Genomic DNA, 16,601 nt, shown 5'->3' on the forward strand with positions numbered 1-16,601 from the left:
AATGCACCTGCTCATTCATCGTTGCTTGTGAAAGATTTTCTGACCAAAAACAGCACCACAGTCATGCCTCAGCCTCCATATTCACCGGATTTGGTCCCCAGTAACTTTTTTCTTTTCCCAAAACTAAAGAGACCCATGGAAGGACATCGATTTTCAACGATTGATGAGATAAAAACTGCATCGCTGAAAGAACTCAAGGCTATACCACAAAATGATTATCAGAAGTGCTTCGATGATTGGAAAAAGCGTTGGCACAAGTGTATTATATCTGAGGGGGATTACTTTGAAGGGGACAACATAAATATTGAGGAATAAATGAATATTTTTTGAGAAAACCATAAAGTCACCTTATTTTTTGAACACACCTCGTATATCTTTTCATTCATATATTCTCAAAAACATTGGGTATGATTAACATGTTAACTTATTGTATTTTATTTTGTTTCGATGCGAAAAGATCAAACTTGATTTAATTAAAAATAACAAAAACTACTCGCATAATTCTGTGAAATAAAAATCATTGCATTATTCAAATTAGATCGTATTTTTTACTACGTCTAAAATCCCCTTCTCATAGGGGATCGCCTCTCAACCCTTCCCTAATTTTCAATCATCCCAACTTTCATAATAATAAGCCTCCAAAGGCAATCTCCTACCGTCTCTAGCCGGATTTTTATTAAAAGTGCTCACATTCGCTTGAACATTTGGTCAGAGAAGTGGACAACTGCAGAAAAATAAAACTCCCGAGCAAAGACGGTAACCGAAAAATGAGTATGGATTTAGGCATCCGATATCAGTATCCAACATAGCGACCGTAGTGTACAGAACGGTCGGTACATCACAATATTCAGTATTAGGCAAGATTTAGAAAATGTAGCTATAAAGGCATTGCATCTAATGCAAAAATGAACCTTTTCAACTTATATGCAAAATTTCCTTCAATTTAATGTTTCGACTTAAGGAACTCATTGCAGTGTAACTTCGAGAACATTTGTCACAATTAAAATGCGCTTGTGGCGTCTTTGAATTTGTTTTTTGATGTATGTGAAAAATATGGGATTTCATGTGACTTATCCGTTTAAATAGTCTGCCACAGAATTTACAATTAAACTGTGCTGTTACCCTGCATTCGAATTTTTGATGATAAGTCAAATGATGTTTCTGTTTATAATTTCGAGCACACTTTTCACATTTGCATTTCCTTTTCGAATTGACGTTTGATTCCTGAATTTTTGGAATGTTAATGACCTGCTGCATTTGGAACACTTTTGGTTGGTATTTTCGATTATCGCTTGATTTTAGGTCTCTATTCCAAAAAATTCCATCATCTGAAAGTTTAACAATAAAATGTTTTTTTTACTTTTGTGCTTGATAATTTTGAAAGATATTGAAAAGTAGGGCGATTAGAGCTGATTTGTTTACATGTCGGACAATTGGACCTTAGAAAAGGGGCCATAGGGCTTGAAAGAAGAGGAAAAAGTATGAGTAAACATAAATAAGGAGTGAGCAAAGAAAACATTATAAATGGATGTCATCTAACTGATTATCAAATATTATTTAAATATCTAACATATTAGCTTGGATTTATGCAGTTTTTATAGAATATCGACCGCTTTCGTACAAAATATGTACAAGAAATTTAAATAATGTATTTTGAACGTTACAAACTTGTTTAGGCAAGATTTTAATGGGATTGAATTTTTTGTCAACTGAGGTTCAATAATAATATTTCTCGAGTCCTAAAAATTCTAAAACATGGGTCACTTATTTTGCAAAAAAATAAATTTATCACGTTTTGTTCACTTAATCCTGAATTTACCTATTTTTATAACACGAAATTCACTTTATCACATAAAGAAACAATAAGAATAATCATTAAAAAATAAAATTAAAACTATATTTTTCACTTGGCAACCATATTGAAGAAAATCAGAAGATTTCACTCAGACAATATTTCTTATATTCAAATACTAAAACCGCAATTTAGAAATTCGAAATGGCAGTGGCAGTAAAAGCGAACAAAGTTAGGAATCATTCGAGTTTTTGTAAAAAATAAACTTTATATCTGGACAGCTATATGTATATCAAATTTTGGAAGGTAAAACATATTATTTAAACCTCAAACTCCTCACCGGTGCGAATTCACACCTAAAGTTTTTTCATTTTTTGGCATTTACGTAAACACAGCTGCAGCGGATTATTCCCAAATACATTAAATATATGTTAAATATGTGTAAAACATGCTAGTTATTTATTATATGTTTAATATATTAAATAATTAATATTAAGATTGCAAACAAACTATTTCGCACCAGTGTACCGTTTACGTATGCTGGGTTGGAGTGTACCGTTTGAGGGTTGATTTAATGTTTATGATATTTCTGATAACGAATATGAAGTTAGATTGCCAAAATTCAAAGTGATCGATCCAATATGGCCGCTCAAATGATTTTTTAAATTCTAAACGGCCGACCCAATATACTGGACAAAAAATTCGAAAAGTGTATCAATGTTTGTACAAATCAGTATCTCAAAATGTTTTTTAAAACTGATTATGAATTTTAATTCAAATAAAAAATTCAAAATGGCCGATGAAATTTACCGAAAGTAAAACTTGAAAAATATATGCTTGTGAAAATCAGTACACGATGATTTTTTTCGGTCGAGAATTTCGAATATACATTCGGTTTTATTAAATTCAAAATTGTCGATCCAATATGGCGGACTAAAAGATTATAGACGCTTATACAATAATTAAAAGATTAATAATATAAAAAAAATAAAAGTAAATTAATTTAATACAAAAGAGCTTTTTTTAATCAGTGATATTTTTCATTTTTACATTTCTTACTGGATTTAAAGAAATGAGAATGAAATGGTATCTTCATTATATTTTGATCGTTGCGATCAGTAATTTTTTGTTTGTGTCACTTTACACAGTACGATAATAAAGAAATTCTTACACTTTTCCGTTGTGAAAAAAACGTAATTTATTACAAATTCCTTTCTCTTTTAAAAATTAAAAAAATATGACATAAGATTCATAATTAGCTACACAAACAATCTCAGGATACGGATTTTTATAAACATTTATAAGATTTGAAACATTTGGTTCACAAGTTAATCGGCCATTTTGAATGTTGGCAATATGCATAAGATTAGTAAACAGAGAGCAAAAATAAAACCTAAGTACTGATTTTCAAAAACATTTATACTTTTTTTTAAGTTTTTCGTACACCATATTGGATAATGCTTTTTGAATCAGAACAAAATATGACCGTAAATTCGTATTCAGCGTCCAAAGTAAAACCCTTGTACTAATTTTTACAATCCCTAGGGGAACGCGTAAACGAAGCAGTTACGAAATTGCTTGACCGTTTCTTTCACGCGGTCCGCTAGGGTCAGCGACCCCTAAATTCTCCGCATACATATTTTTATAAGCATCATTGATTTTTAACCACGTTTATAAACTTAGTAAACGTTTGAGCGGCTGTATTCGATCGGCAATTTAGAAGTTAAAAATATGACTTTGGATTCGTAATCAGTTGTGCATTTAGAAATTAAAAAAAAATTACCCAACTTGAATTGCTTTTACTGCAATTGCCAGTTTGCATTTCAAAATATTATTACTTTAAATATTATTTTTAATTATAATTTGACGTGGTTCAGACTTTTTATGTCGTTCTTGACAAACCGCCCTGCTGTAGGATGATCACCCTATTTATAATAAATATATAAAGTTTTACCGTCGATAATTTCTTCCTTAATTTCCAAAGTTTCGTCACTGATATATTCAAATTCATAAGCAAAGTCCTTTTTATTATTTTTAAACCGTAGATTGTGGTCTCCCCTCTCGTGTTTTGAACGATACTCTTGATATTCTTCGGTTGATCTAATTCTTACTTTCTTGGAATAATTCCTTAAATTCTCTGAAAAAACAAAGATGTACATTAGAATTTGTTGAAAGTAACATAATTTATCATTATCTTATATGAGTCGCAATTTATTCTTTGAAGATATTCTAGTTTATCACACTCAGGTTAAAATCATTATGCATTTAAATCTCTGATTAAATATAAAGCGTTACCAGGCTATGAGGTTCTCCACTTCGTTTTGCATAAAAAATTTATTAAAAGATTTCGGTCTGTTTTATTTACAAAAAGATCATATACAGCAAATTTGGTAGAAATTTGTCAATACCGCATAAGAATCACAAAGTGTAATTGCTGCCTCGATTTTAGAGTACTCTCTACCTGAAAAAAACTACCGTCATATAGGAAAATTTACATATAACGGAGATTTATTTACAAATACTTTATCTTTAGAACAAATGAAGATAGGAATCAGTATTGGTGCGTGACCTGCACAGAGGAACAAATGGTAGATAAAAGTATACTAGAGTTACTATTGCCATCGAAAGGTTACTTTTATCTACCACTCGTCCCGTTGCGCAACGGGACGAGTGGTAGATAAAAAAAATTAAACTCATAAATATTCAAAATGATATTCCTTTCATAAGAATAATTTCATCCAAAATTTAATTATTAAACTACACTCGCATCACAAAACTGCACATTTGGAGTCATTAAATTTTAAACTTGCAGTTTTTTATTAAACAATTAAATGATTTTTTAGCGAGTTCCCAGTTCACAGCTTTTTTGGGCAATATTGTGAGTTCTCTGATAATTTTTTCACAATTATTTATAATATTTTTGTAACATCTGATGAAGAAAACGTAACAAATACTTTTAGAATGTTCACATCGAGTTCGTCAATTCTCTCTCACAGCTCGCAAATTATTTACAAAATACACCAATATCCGATGAATTATTTTCGTATCCGATGCCTAGCTAGCAGCTCATGACTTTTTTAAGGACAGATTTTTTCGACATCACACTTCATCTGTGAAACATAAATCATTGCGCTATTTACTATTTTTCAGTGATTTTTACAACACGCGATTGAAGGTGTAAAAGAATTGAATCTTAGGGTACGAAATTAAGTTACTTGGAATGACGTGAAGTAATATGGGTTACTAAGTAATCTTTGCGTTTAGTTTTATAATTACAAATATCGCAAATGAAATGCCGTGTCATTGGGTCATGTTGTATACGTTTATGTCGATTTAAAGAACTTATAGTAGTATAAGTTTGAGAACAATTGTCACAATTCAACTTCGTTTTTGGTTCTTTTGAGTTTTTTTTCTGATGCACGCGATCTATATGCTTATTAATGTAACCTTTATGTTTAAATAACTTGCCACAGAATTTACAATTAAACTGTGGCATCACTTCACACTCGAATCTTTGGTGATAATTTAAACAATATTTCTGTTTATAGCTTCGCGCACACTTTTCGCATTTGTGTTTCTTTTCCTCTTCCACATTTGATTCTTGAAATTTCAGCTTCGCTTTGGCTTGATGCACTTTTAACTCTTCTGATTCGTATTTTCCATTATCTTGTAATCTTACGTCTCGACTAGAAGAATTTCCATGATCTGAAATTTCAACAATAAAACGATTTTTGTAGGCTTAGGTTTAGTTATTTTTTAACGATATTTACCATAAATTTGTGATGCTTTACCTTCCAGAATTTCATCCTTGATTTCCAAAGTTTCGTCATTACTATATTCAATTTCGCAATTAAAATTCTTTTCATTATTTGTAGACAGTAGATTGTGGTCATCTCTCACGTGTTTTAAAAGATACGCTTGACATTCCCCGGTTGTTCTTATTTTTGTTTCCTTAGAATAGCTCTTAGATTTTTCTGAAAAAGAACAAAGAATTAAATTAGTACTTTTTAATATTAAAATAATTGATCATCATCATCATATAAGTCTCGGTTTAGGCTTTTAAGATATTTCAGTTATTCACAGTATAAGGTTGGATCCGCTATAGGAGATGTTTTAATTCTTTTTCACATTTATCGACAATTCCACACAAAACTTAACACTCTTTTTATTTTTTTGACACATTTTTATTTTTTGTATTTAATCATGTTTTAAAAATTACGAATTAAAAGTGAATGCAAATGTGATTATCATGCGGTTACTTTACGTTCCGGCAATTGCGTAACTATTTCATTCACGAAGTTCGCTAGGGCACCCACTTTTTGATATATTTCCAATTTATTAAAAACCTTCGCATAAATACATACATTTCCGGTGTTCTTTTTTAATTACAAAAAGATCATGAAATAAATTTGGTAAAAATTTGTAAATACGACAGAAGTATTAAATTGTAATCTTTACCCCGATTTCAGAGTACTCTCCACCTGCAACAAAAATTACCTTCACATTTTTAAATTTGTATCTTTCAGAATAAAATTTTCATTTATTTTAATAAAATGATCGAATTTATTTCGGAATTCCAGGTGGTTTCCCCATCAGATCTGTATGAAACATATTTAAATATTTTTAAAAAATTTAATAAAATCAGTAATATAAATATAAGTATAGTAGGCATGTAATTATAACGGATTTGATCAAAATTAATAAAAGAAAATAAAAAATTGAGAGAAACAAGTTATTGTTGCAGAAAAATGCATTAAATTCTTTAATTATTAGGGTGTAAGTTCCATTTTAATTGGAAAACTGAAAGTGATACTGAAAAATATATAATATGTTAGGTTCAAAATATGTCATTTACGTAAATAAAAGGGAAAAAATCTGATCCTGGTGATGACACGGAATTTTTTGGGGCTAAAATATATTTTTTCCTACGAGAAATATGAGAAACTTATCTTTTTCACCATTTTCTTTCAACAACTTAGGACTACTTGAATATTTAGGTGAATTATGAAAAAATATAATAAATGAAATTTTCTTCAAAAAGTTTTATCTTGCGAAAAAATTGACATAATCTCCCTTTCTTTGTAGCTGCTTGTAGTAAATTATGCAGTCCTTTAAAATCCTTGGAGTAAATAAAAAAATGTTACTAGTAAAATGGCTTGTATTTAAAAAAAAACCAAAAAGCGAATTTTGCTCAAAAAGGTCACCTTTGATTTAAAAACAGAATTATATTCATAGTAATATAAAGGTGATATCATGCAAATGTTTTCAGATCTGTTAGATTTCAAATAAAAAATTGATATTTTGATATTTGCTGATCTGCTTTGATTAATTTTGCTTCATATTTTCCTCAGCAAATATTTTGAAATTTGAGAAACTATAAACTTACAGATTTAACGGAAAAATTTATGAAATTTCAAATACTTGTACGGAAACGCATCTGAAATTAATGAAATTTGTAACAGAACTTTTCGAAATTTGTAACTGAAAATTATGAAATTTGTAACTGAATTTTCTTAAATTTACCTTTAATTTACAAAATTTGTAACTCAATTTGACTAAATTTATCATAATTTTCCGAAATTTATTGTCAGGATGACATAATTTTGCCGGCAAAAATGCAAAATATTGAAACATACTGAAAATATAATTACCGAAACAGAAAATTTCCAAAATTTAACATTACAGTAGATTAAAAGAGAAACAAAATTAAAATCAACGAAATTGAAATATTCAATTGAAATAGAAATATTTTTTTCTATATTGAATTTTCTATAATCCATAGAATATTTATAAATCGCATGCAATATTATGCAACCTTTTCCCATCCCATTCATCTTGCAATTTGTACATCCAAAATCCAAGTTAGCCCCTCGATCAATATCCGATGAAATGCTCTTTTATGCTTTTTCTGTGAATAATGCAATTGTGGGTATAAAAGCATTTTATGTAATGGCAAAAATAATTTGTTCTAATAGCAATTTCCTAAATCTTAAAGTTTCAGGTAGGAAATTATATTACACTAGAACCTGGAATTAAAAACCCCGGAATTATGATATTCCTAGAATTGATGTCCTTGGCATTTTGGGGATGCGAGGAACGTCTGACCGAAAGAGAGGCGGTGCACAGTCATACGTAACGAATATCAGCGTAGCGACAAAGGGGGCAGTGCACGGGTACTCACGCACGTCTTTTGGGTGAAATTATGTATTCCAATTGGTAATGGTTCATACGGTCCTTGGACATAATATTAAGGCCAGTTCAAGCCATGCTCGAAACGGTTCTTAATTCCAGGTGCCAGTGCACTTGAGATGACGTGAATACATATGCTATGATAAGTAGTATTTGCGTTTAGTTTTATAATTTAAAATATAGCTAATAAATGTTCGTGTAACTGTCCCGTGTTGCATACCCTTATGTCGATTTAAATCAATTATAGTAGTCTAAGTTCGATAACAAATATTACAAAGAAACCTCGCTTTCGCAGTTTTTGAATTAGTTTTCTGATGCACGCGACCTGCATGTTTCTTAATGTAACTTTTACATTCAAATAGTCTGTCACATAATTTACAACTAAACTGCTTCATTGTATAGCTTTGAGCACAATTTTTGCATGTGTACTTCTTTTCCGACTCCACATTAATTCTTGAATTTTCATCTTTGTTTTGGCCTGATGCATTTTCAACAGTTCTGATCCATGTTTTCGATTATCGCTTGGTCTTACGTTTTTACTCGAAAAATTTCAATTATCTGAAATTTGAACAATAATTTTTTTTTCATTTTCTGGATATTTTAAAAATATATTTACTATAAATATGTGATGTTTTACCTTCCATAATATAATCCTTGATTTGCGAAGTTTTTTCATTACTATATTCAATTTCGCAAGTGAAATTCTTTTCATTATTTTTAGTTAATAGATTGTGGTCTTCCCTCTCGTGTTTTAAAAGATACGCTTGATATTCCCCGGTTTTTTTCTAATTCTTTGTTTTCTTAGACTAACTCTTTGATTTTTCTGAAAGAAACCAAAGATATAAATGAGCATTTTTTAATAGTAAAGAAATTGATCATTATCCTTCAAGTCTCGGTTTATGTTTTCAAGATTTCCCAGTTCTTCGCACAGCAGTGATCACGATGCACTTATATTTCCATTTAAACTTAGGGGCCTTGCATAATTTACATAAATTTTTTTTTCTGCATTTTTTAACCACAAACTCCCCTTTGTGAGACACCGTCAATTTTAAACGCCCTCCCAACCCTATCTCACATACTTTTTTACGAATGAATTTTTTGTTGAATTTACTATTAAATTAAATAAATGTATATATACGCCAGATTTTTTCTAGTCGTGAGCCAAGCAACAATACCAATCTTATTGGACAAAACTTCATTTTTATTAACTAGGTAACAAAATTTACCAACATAAGTATATATGACTTCTATGTGTTATTTTTAAAATGCTATTGAATCACATAATAAATTGGTTACAAAAACAAAATTAATTCTATCAATCAACTTAATAGTTTTTCGAAAATTAAAATCAATATTCAAATATACTTATAGTAAAAAACCTTTCTTTCTTTAATTGATAAAAAAAGGGTTTCTTCCCTTGCAACTGAAATACCTAATCTCCAGAAATGGTTAAAAATTTCCATAATAAATCGCATTCACAAACAGCTGTTTCCATATAAAAGTTATAAAAGTCTGTTTTACTTCTGATTTTTATTTATTCGCAGCTTGACAAAATCTCACGTGAGAAATGTTTTTTACCATGTACCCCTCTATATAAGAGAGCTTAGAAAAATCGTGGCCCCCCACCCCAAAGATGTTACGTAATTTATGCACGGCCCCTTATGGTTTTGCAAGATTTTACAATACCATTCACTTCTTTTTATATTTAGAATTTATTGAACGTTTTTACATAAATACATACATTTCTGTCCTTCTATTTCAATAAAAAAATGATTATGTAGAAGGAACAAACTTGCAAAAAAAATTCACAAGGTATAATTTTCATTTACCCTTGAAAATATTCGATGATTAACATGTCAACTTATTGTAATTGAGGAAATGGATTCTACTTATATTGGTACCAAAAAACCTCGTTTATTGAAAAACCAATTTTTGTGTGTCTTTTTCAAATTCAACTCGCTGCAATTATTCAGCGATTCTTCGACTTTTCAAATTAAATTTACAGTTGTTTACATAAAAGTTATAAATTAAACACAAAAAAATGATATATTTTCTTTAAATTTAAATTAAATTATTTTAAAGCAAAACCTGCGAGCGAGAAAGTTATTCAGAAAGTTATAAATATATCTTTTACGGAAATAATTATTTAAGAATGTTCTTATTGAGAAATTAGGAAGGTTTCATTTCAGCTGAGCAGCCCGTTTTTTATTATGAATGTATTAACTCGACGCATTCTATCGGTGTAATAATAATACCGAAATAATTAATAATGTATTATATTAAGAAAAAATTGGTTTGATTTGTAATAATTAGATGTTGAAATATATTGTTTTTGCATAAAATATGAGAGATATAAATGTACAACACAGAAAAAAGTTTGCCCTTAAATGTTGTGAAAAATGGCCACATATTTCTAGAATTTTTAATCAATGTTCTAACATGTAGTATAGAAATAATTTAATTTTTGGTCATTAGCCAGTTTTCATTCTCCTGTTTTTGAGAAAATTCTTAAATTACGGTGGAAACCTCTTTCGAAATATATCGAACAATACATATAATACATATATTTAAAAGTCCCGAAGATGGTAAATTAGAAAAGGACCGTTCTGTTTTTTCTCTTCTGGACCGAACAAATGTTTTTTTGTTGTTTCCACATTCTTAATTTTTGGGGAACGCATGGTTCTACAATTTTATCAGCAATTTTATATTTAAAAACCTATTACAAAAAATCTTTTTTGTTCACCCAGTAAAATTTAATTTTTGGTCCTTATTTAGTTGTCATTCTCATGTCTTCAATTTATTTTGTTTTAATGTAAAAAGATCAAACTGGACCTAATTAAAAATTACTCACAAGTGCACACGAAATTCCATAAAACAAAGATAAGTTGACGCGGTCCTAATTTTATTGTACACGGGCGATAGCCCAATCGCATGTGCGCAGTACGATTATGATCATAAAACGGCTACTTTGAGAGCTAAAAAGAGTGCTCATAAAACGAATAAATATGGCTCCGTCACATAAAAATCATTGCTCTATTCAATATTTAAGCAGTGATTTTTACAAAAAGGAATTTTAGGTATAAAAAAATTTAGGCTAACGCAAAAACAGTTATTGCAACCAGTATGGAAAATATCCAAAGTTTTGAAGTTTCGCGTACGAAATTAAATTACTTAAGATGGCGTGATAAAATATGGTTTAATAAGGGAACTTTGTCATTTGATTTATAGTCACAAATATCGCAAATAAATTGTCGATAAATTCCCTCATGCTGCATACGTTTATGTCGATTTAGAGAACTCATCGCAGCGTAACTTCGAAAACACTTGTCGCAATTATGCCTTGCTTCCGATATCTTTAACTTTTTTTTCCGGTGCAAGACATCCACATGCCGATTCATGTGACTTATTCGTTTGAATAGTTTGCCACAGAATTTACAATTAAACTGTCGCATGACGTCACATTCGAATTTTTGGTGATAAGTCAAATCTTTTTTATGTCTATATCTTCGCGCACACTTTTCGCATTTGAATTTATTTTCCGATTCGACATTTGCATCTGGAGTTCTCGGCTTCGTTTTGGACTGATGTATTTTGAACACTTTTGATTGATATTTTCGATTATCGCTTGGTCTTAAGCCTCTATTTGAAAAATTTTCATAATCTGAAAGTTTAATAATAAAACGCTTTTTTTAGATTTGTGCTGGATATTTTTTAACGATATTTACTAAAAAAAAAAAGATTTACCTTCGATAATTTCTTCCTTGATTTCCAATGTTTCGTCATTATTGTATTCAATTTTGCAAGTAAAGTCGCCCTCATCATCTTTAGGCAGAAGAGGATTATGGTCTTCCCTCTGGTATTTAAAAAAGTGTGCTGTTGATCTTATTCTTATTTTCTTCGAATCACTCTCTGATATTTCTGAAAAAATAACAAACATTTCTATTACAATTTTGCAATAGTTAAAGATTTGATCATTATCCTATAAGTTCAGGTTTATTTTTCAATATTTCTCAGTTTTTCACACTAACGCACAGTGTTCCAGAAGACATGAGTCTGTGGCCAGAAGTCCAATTTTCATACTTAAAATTGGATAGAAGAATTATGATATTATAAACCAGTGATAATTAAGGTATCCATTTCGTAAAGTATTTTTTATTTAATAAAATTCTGCTCCGCTCGTAGCTATGTAAAGTATAAATTTATTTTTTAATTCTTTATGTTCTTTCTGTTCAAATATTTCATATATTTACAGATCCGTGATTAATTTTTACGTAGTTGCTTGTTTTTATATAACCTTAAAAATACAGAAGTAAAAAATTTTAATGGTATGAAGAAAAATAAAATAAAATTAACAAATAAATAGTACTTCGGTGAATTACTGTAGGTAGCACACGACTCGTCCACACACCTGCATCAGGCCGAGATCATATGCACGGTTAGGCCTTCGTGGACCCCCTTTAGTCATTTTTTTATTTAGAAAAACCTGTGTCCACAAAGTAACTGATAGTCGAAAAACTTTTTTTTTTGAATGGTCTCTCGACTTTACAGTACGATCTCCTCCTGAAAAAAGTATAAGGATGAGTCGTGGATCGCCCATTACTTTCTGTCATTCGCCCGCCCCCCGTCGTCCCCCAAGTTAATAAAAAATTTAAGATACCAGTTTATTCCTTATGATATTTACTACAGGATAGTACTGCGTAACTTCTCTCATTTTCATAAATTTCGCTAAAAATTGCACGTAGCGGTGCCATCTTTCGAGCAACAAAAGCCGCACAGTGGGAAGGATCTGATATTTATTGTTCAAAATAGTATACAGAAAGAGTTATTTAAATAAACTTGACATTGATCACAATGTCTAGAAACTGTTTGGTTTAGTTTCGTTACAAAGTTTTGATAAAAATAATATTTGAAGAATGTTCTCATTTTCTGTATTTTGGTTAAGTCGATTAAAGAACGCTTGCTTTACATAATTAACAAATTTTTTCGATGCTTACGTCACTTATCATATAGTATCTTCTTATCATGTAAGTTGAAAATGCATCTTATTTAACAGAAAAAATAATTTTCCAGATTAAAAATTTATCTTATTTCGTCGAAAATTCATCTTTTTCGGTTGAACATTAAACGCTTTGGTCAATAATTGAACTATTTTGTTGAAAATTAATTTATTTCGTTGAAAATGCTCATTTTGCTACAAAACTTAACTATTTTGTGGAGAGTTTATGTATTCTGTTAAAAATTCATATTTTTTTAGTAAAGAATAAATTTTATTTGTTGAAAATACAACTTTTTGGTTGAAAACTACCCTTTTTTAGTTTTTAAAACTTTGTTTCTTTTTCGTGCAATAAAACTATTTCTTATTTAAAATTAAAATCTTTTTAGATTGAAATATCAACTATCACATTTATTGTTGAAATTTCATCTTCAGGTTGATCATTCAACAGTTTGTTTTACATTCACCTATTTCTTTAAAAATTAATGTATCTTATTGCATGGTCTCCTCTACACCACATTCTTTGAGGATTCTTTTATTACTCACTTTGTCCATTAGCGTTTTACCACACACATTGCACAGGAATTTTATGCCAATCACGTTAATTTCACCGTCATCCCTTTCATCGTAGGAGCAAGTCTTGCTACCGTACAGTAGAGTAGATTTAAATACATTATTATATATTGCCAATTTAGCTTTATGTTTGGAGAAATTTTCAATAAGAAATCCAATGGTGACCTTCAATTTTAACTTAAAGGGCAATTCAAGTTCAAGTTTGTGTTTTTAAATGGGAACCCCTATTTTTGAAATCGGCAGTCGAAAGACTAGAAAATTTTACGTTTAAATATGTACTCAGGTCTTAGGTCAGGAATGACTTTGCAGGTCAGACGAAGGTCATTCAAACAACTATGACCTATGACATGAGTACATATTTAAACGTAAAATTTCCCACTCTTTTAATTACCGATGTTAAAAATAGTGGTTCCCATTTAAAAACACAAAGTTGACCTTGAAATGACCTTGGATAGCGTCTTCAAGGTCAAATTGAAGGTCATCATTCAATTTTTCATTGAAAGTTATTCTAAGAATGACTTTCACCCATCTGAATAATATTTTATCTGGACAGTTATTTAGGTGTTTCCAGACTTTTTGGATACCCTGTATTTATTCTTCTAATAATGGATCCTACCCTACCACTATCCTTTTTACCCTCGTTTATACGCCTATATATCTTTCCATTGATCTTCCCGTCAGCATTAAATAAATTACAAGATACACGATATACATATCAACTTGTTCTATCCTCTTATCGTCTCAGGCAATGTTGCAGACTGTTTTTCACACTTTACTTCGAATACCATAATTTTTTATTCATTTGCTTTATTTTTAAGGCCCAGGGTTTTCATGCTGATATTCAGTTGCCTCAACATTCTCTGCAAGCCTTGAGTTGAATCTGCAAATAAAAACCTCATCATTTGCAAATTATATTCCAAGCACCTTTTCTGTCCCAAGATTCACAGCACCTTTGTCTAAACGGGCCATTCTTAGACACTTTTCCAAGAATATAATATATAGCCACGGGGACAAATTTACAAAAATGTATTTTTTCTAGTGACGTGCAAAATAATTTGATTCGGCTCAGAACCAACAACTGGACGTAGGTTATGAGTCAAATTGAGTCAAATTTTCGATACTGTCTCAGCTGAGAATTAAGTCGAAAGATGCGACTCATGACTCACGCGGTGAGTCGTGAGTCAAATTTGAAAAAAGCTCTTCAGATTAGACTGTGTCAAATTTTATTGAATCAAAACATAAGGCAAACAACGAATAATACCGTTTTTGGGATCGAGACTTTGAAAAAACCTTAAATTAAAAAATCCCTACATAAAAGTAGAAAAAACATAAAGGCAATACATTTCACTGCATTTTGAAAGATTCAGCAATATATTTATTATTCTGTTAACAATAATTTGTTTATTGAACAAATTCTAAAAAAAATATTCTGATTAAAATTCATCGTACATGCTAGAGACAGTTTCGCAGAACAAAACAATCCCTTGTTTATTACGACTGAATTGTATTTTTATTTATTGAAAGTATCTGTATGATACACAACAATATAAATTTTAGTAATTACATTAATTTATAATTAGAATTACATATTAAAATTTATATTGCTGTAGATCATTCAAAAAACCTGTTTAATAAATAAAAATTTCATTCAGTCTTAATAAACAATGGCTCATTTTGTTCTGCGAAACTTTCTCTATTACACTCGATGAATTCTAATAAGAATAATTTCTTTAGAATTTGTTTAATAAACAAACTATTTTCAACAGACTGTAACAAGTAAAATTGTAGCGAAAATTTCAAAGAATAAAATGAATAATTGTTTACTGATACTGGGCACACAAATTAAGATGTCTTAAGGGAATCACCTCATGAAACGCCCGGAAAAAGGTTCTTTTTCAAGATTTTTTGTTGTCAAGAAAGAAACGATATACATCCATGAACTTTTAAATTTATTTTTAGGTACTTCTGAACAACATTGAAAAAAAGAACCAAATCAAAATGTTACAAAATGGCGGCGTTATTCACGGCGGACTGGGATGCCTCGCGACTGGAGTCGCTGAACGGCGTGCAGGTTAACGTCCGTAATTTTTGTCTGAATTCAATGAAATTTTTTTTTTACTCAGTACACTTATTTATTATATATGAACCACTATTAAGACAAAGACAATAGAAAATGTACTATTTCGTTCTGTTAAAATCAAAATTTACGATATTTCGCAGTAAAATTTGTAAATATTGTTACATAAAAAGTCTGAAAAATTGATAAAATTATGAATATCTGTGGCTTATATAGAATACTTGTTTATTATCAACAAAATAAAATTTAGTTGAGGTCAATCGGTTGAAAACTTTTTGTGTAATCCTGCACGACAGTTTGAAAACTGTGGTTTTGAGAAAACGCGCTTCAAAGTTCTTTTGCCTGACTGACGCGCTCGTGCGTCGAGACACTCGACGGACTGTATCTTTAGAAATATTCCGAATTTCGATTTCACATTTTACACACACATTCTCGAATAGTTTTTCTATCGATTAAACAAAAAAATGGGACTTTTTTCAGGTTTTCATGCGGTGACCCCCTTAAAGAAGTTAACAAAATATTAAATGTCAAATAATTATTGTTAAATGAATTATTTTTGTTAAAACAAATTTCTTATCTATAATACACATCGCTATCTCTTTTAAAGTTGATTTAAATTGATTGTAGTTATTTTTTTTTATTTTTTTATTTTATGCAGGGTTTTTAATTTGAGGTTATGTTAATGTACCGATCCTAAAAATCGATTTATTTATTATTTACTTTGCGCACTGATTCAATACAACTCGAAGCAATCTAATCTACAATGTTGATTTGAAAGCTTAATGTTTTCACTCTATTCTCATGTGACTCGAATCGGTTCATAGTCGGTTAAGTTAGACTAACGCACTTAGTTGATTTTTTGTTATGGGAGACAAATGTTGAACCTTATCGGTTCGCTAGACCTCTAAATAGAATAAAAAATCTCATATATATTTTTGTGGATTCGAATGAATTGTGTGCGTGTGTGGGGGGGGGGG

General features: G+C 30.1%; 2 protein-coding genes across 2 annotated transcripts in view; both read right to left on the reverse strand.

Moving 5' to 3' along the window:
• Nucleotides 1-4,165: 4,165 nt before the first annotated feature.
• Nucleotides 4,166-8,625, reverse strand: LOC117182754 (zinc finger protein 595-like). Its single transcript, XM_033375858.1, has 3 exons — nucleotides 8,619-8,625; nucleotides 5,584-5,766; nucleotides 4,166-5,497 (listed from the first exon to the last, which is right to left on the reverse strand). The coding sequence occupies exons 1-3, from the start codon at nucleotides 8,623-8,625 to the stop codon at nucleotides 5,004-5,006; spliced, it is 684 nt and encodes a 227-aa protein (XP_033231749.1). The 3' UTR covers nucleotides 4,166-5,003.
• A 1,209-nt stretch (nucleotides 8,626-9,834) lies between these two features.
• LOC117182755 (zinc finger protein 506-like) overlaps nucleotides 9,835-16,601 on the reverse strand; it is a 9,375-nt gene continuing 2,608 nt past the window's right edge. Inside the window, exons 3-4 of the mRNA XM_033375860.1 lie at nucleotides 11,726-11,899; nucleotides 9,835-11,642 (exon numbers count right to left, since the gene is read on the reverse strand). Of these exons, the coding sequence (XP_033231751.1) occupies nucleotides 11,149-11,642; nucleotides 11,726-11,899 (668 nt within the window). The 3' untranslated portion in view covers nucleotides 9,835-11,148. The remainder of the gene's footprint in view (nucleotides 11,643-11,725; nucleotides 11,900-16,601) is intronic.

Source organism: Belonocnema kinseyi, chromosome 2 (genome assembly GCF_010883055.1).
Source record: "Belonocnema kinseyi isolate 2016_QV_RU_SX_M_011 chromosome 2, B_treatae_v1, whole genome shotgun sequence".
In the NCBI taxonomy this organism is placed as follows: Eukaryota; Metazoa; Arthropoda; class Insecta; order Hymenoptera; family Cynipidae; genus Belonocnema; species Belonocnema kinseyi.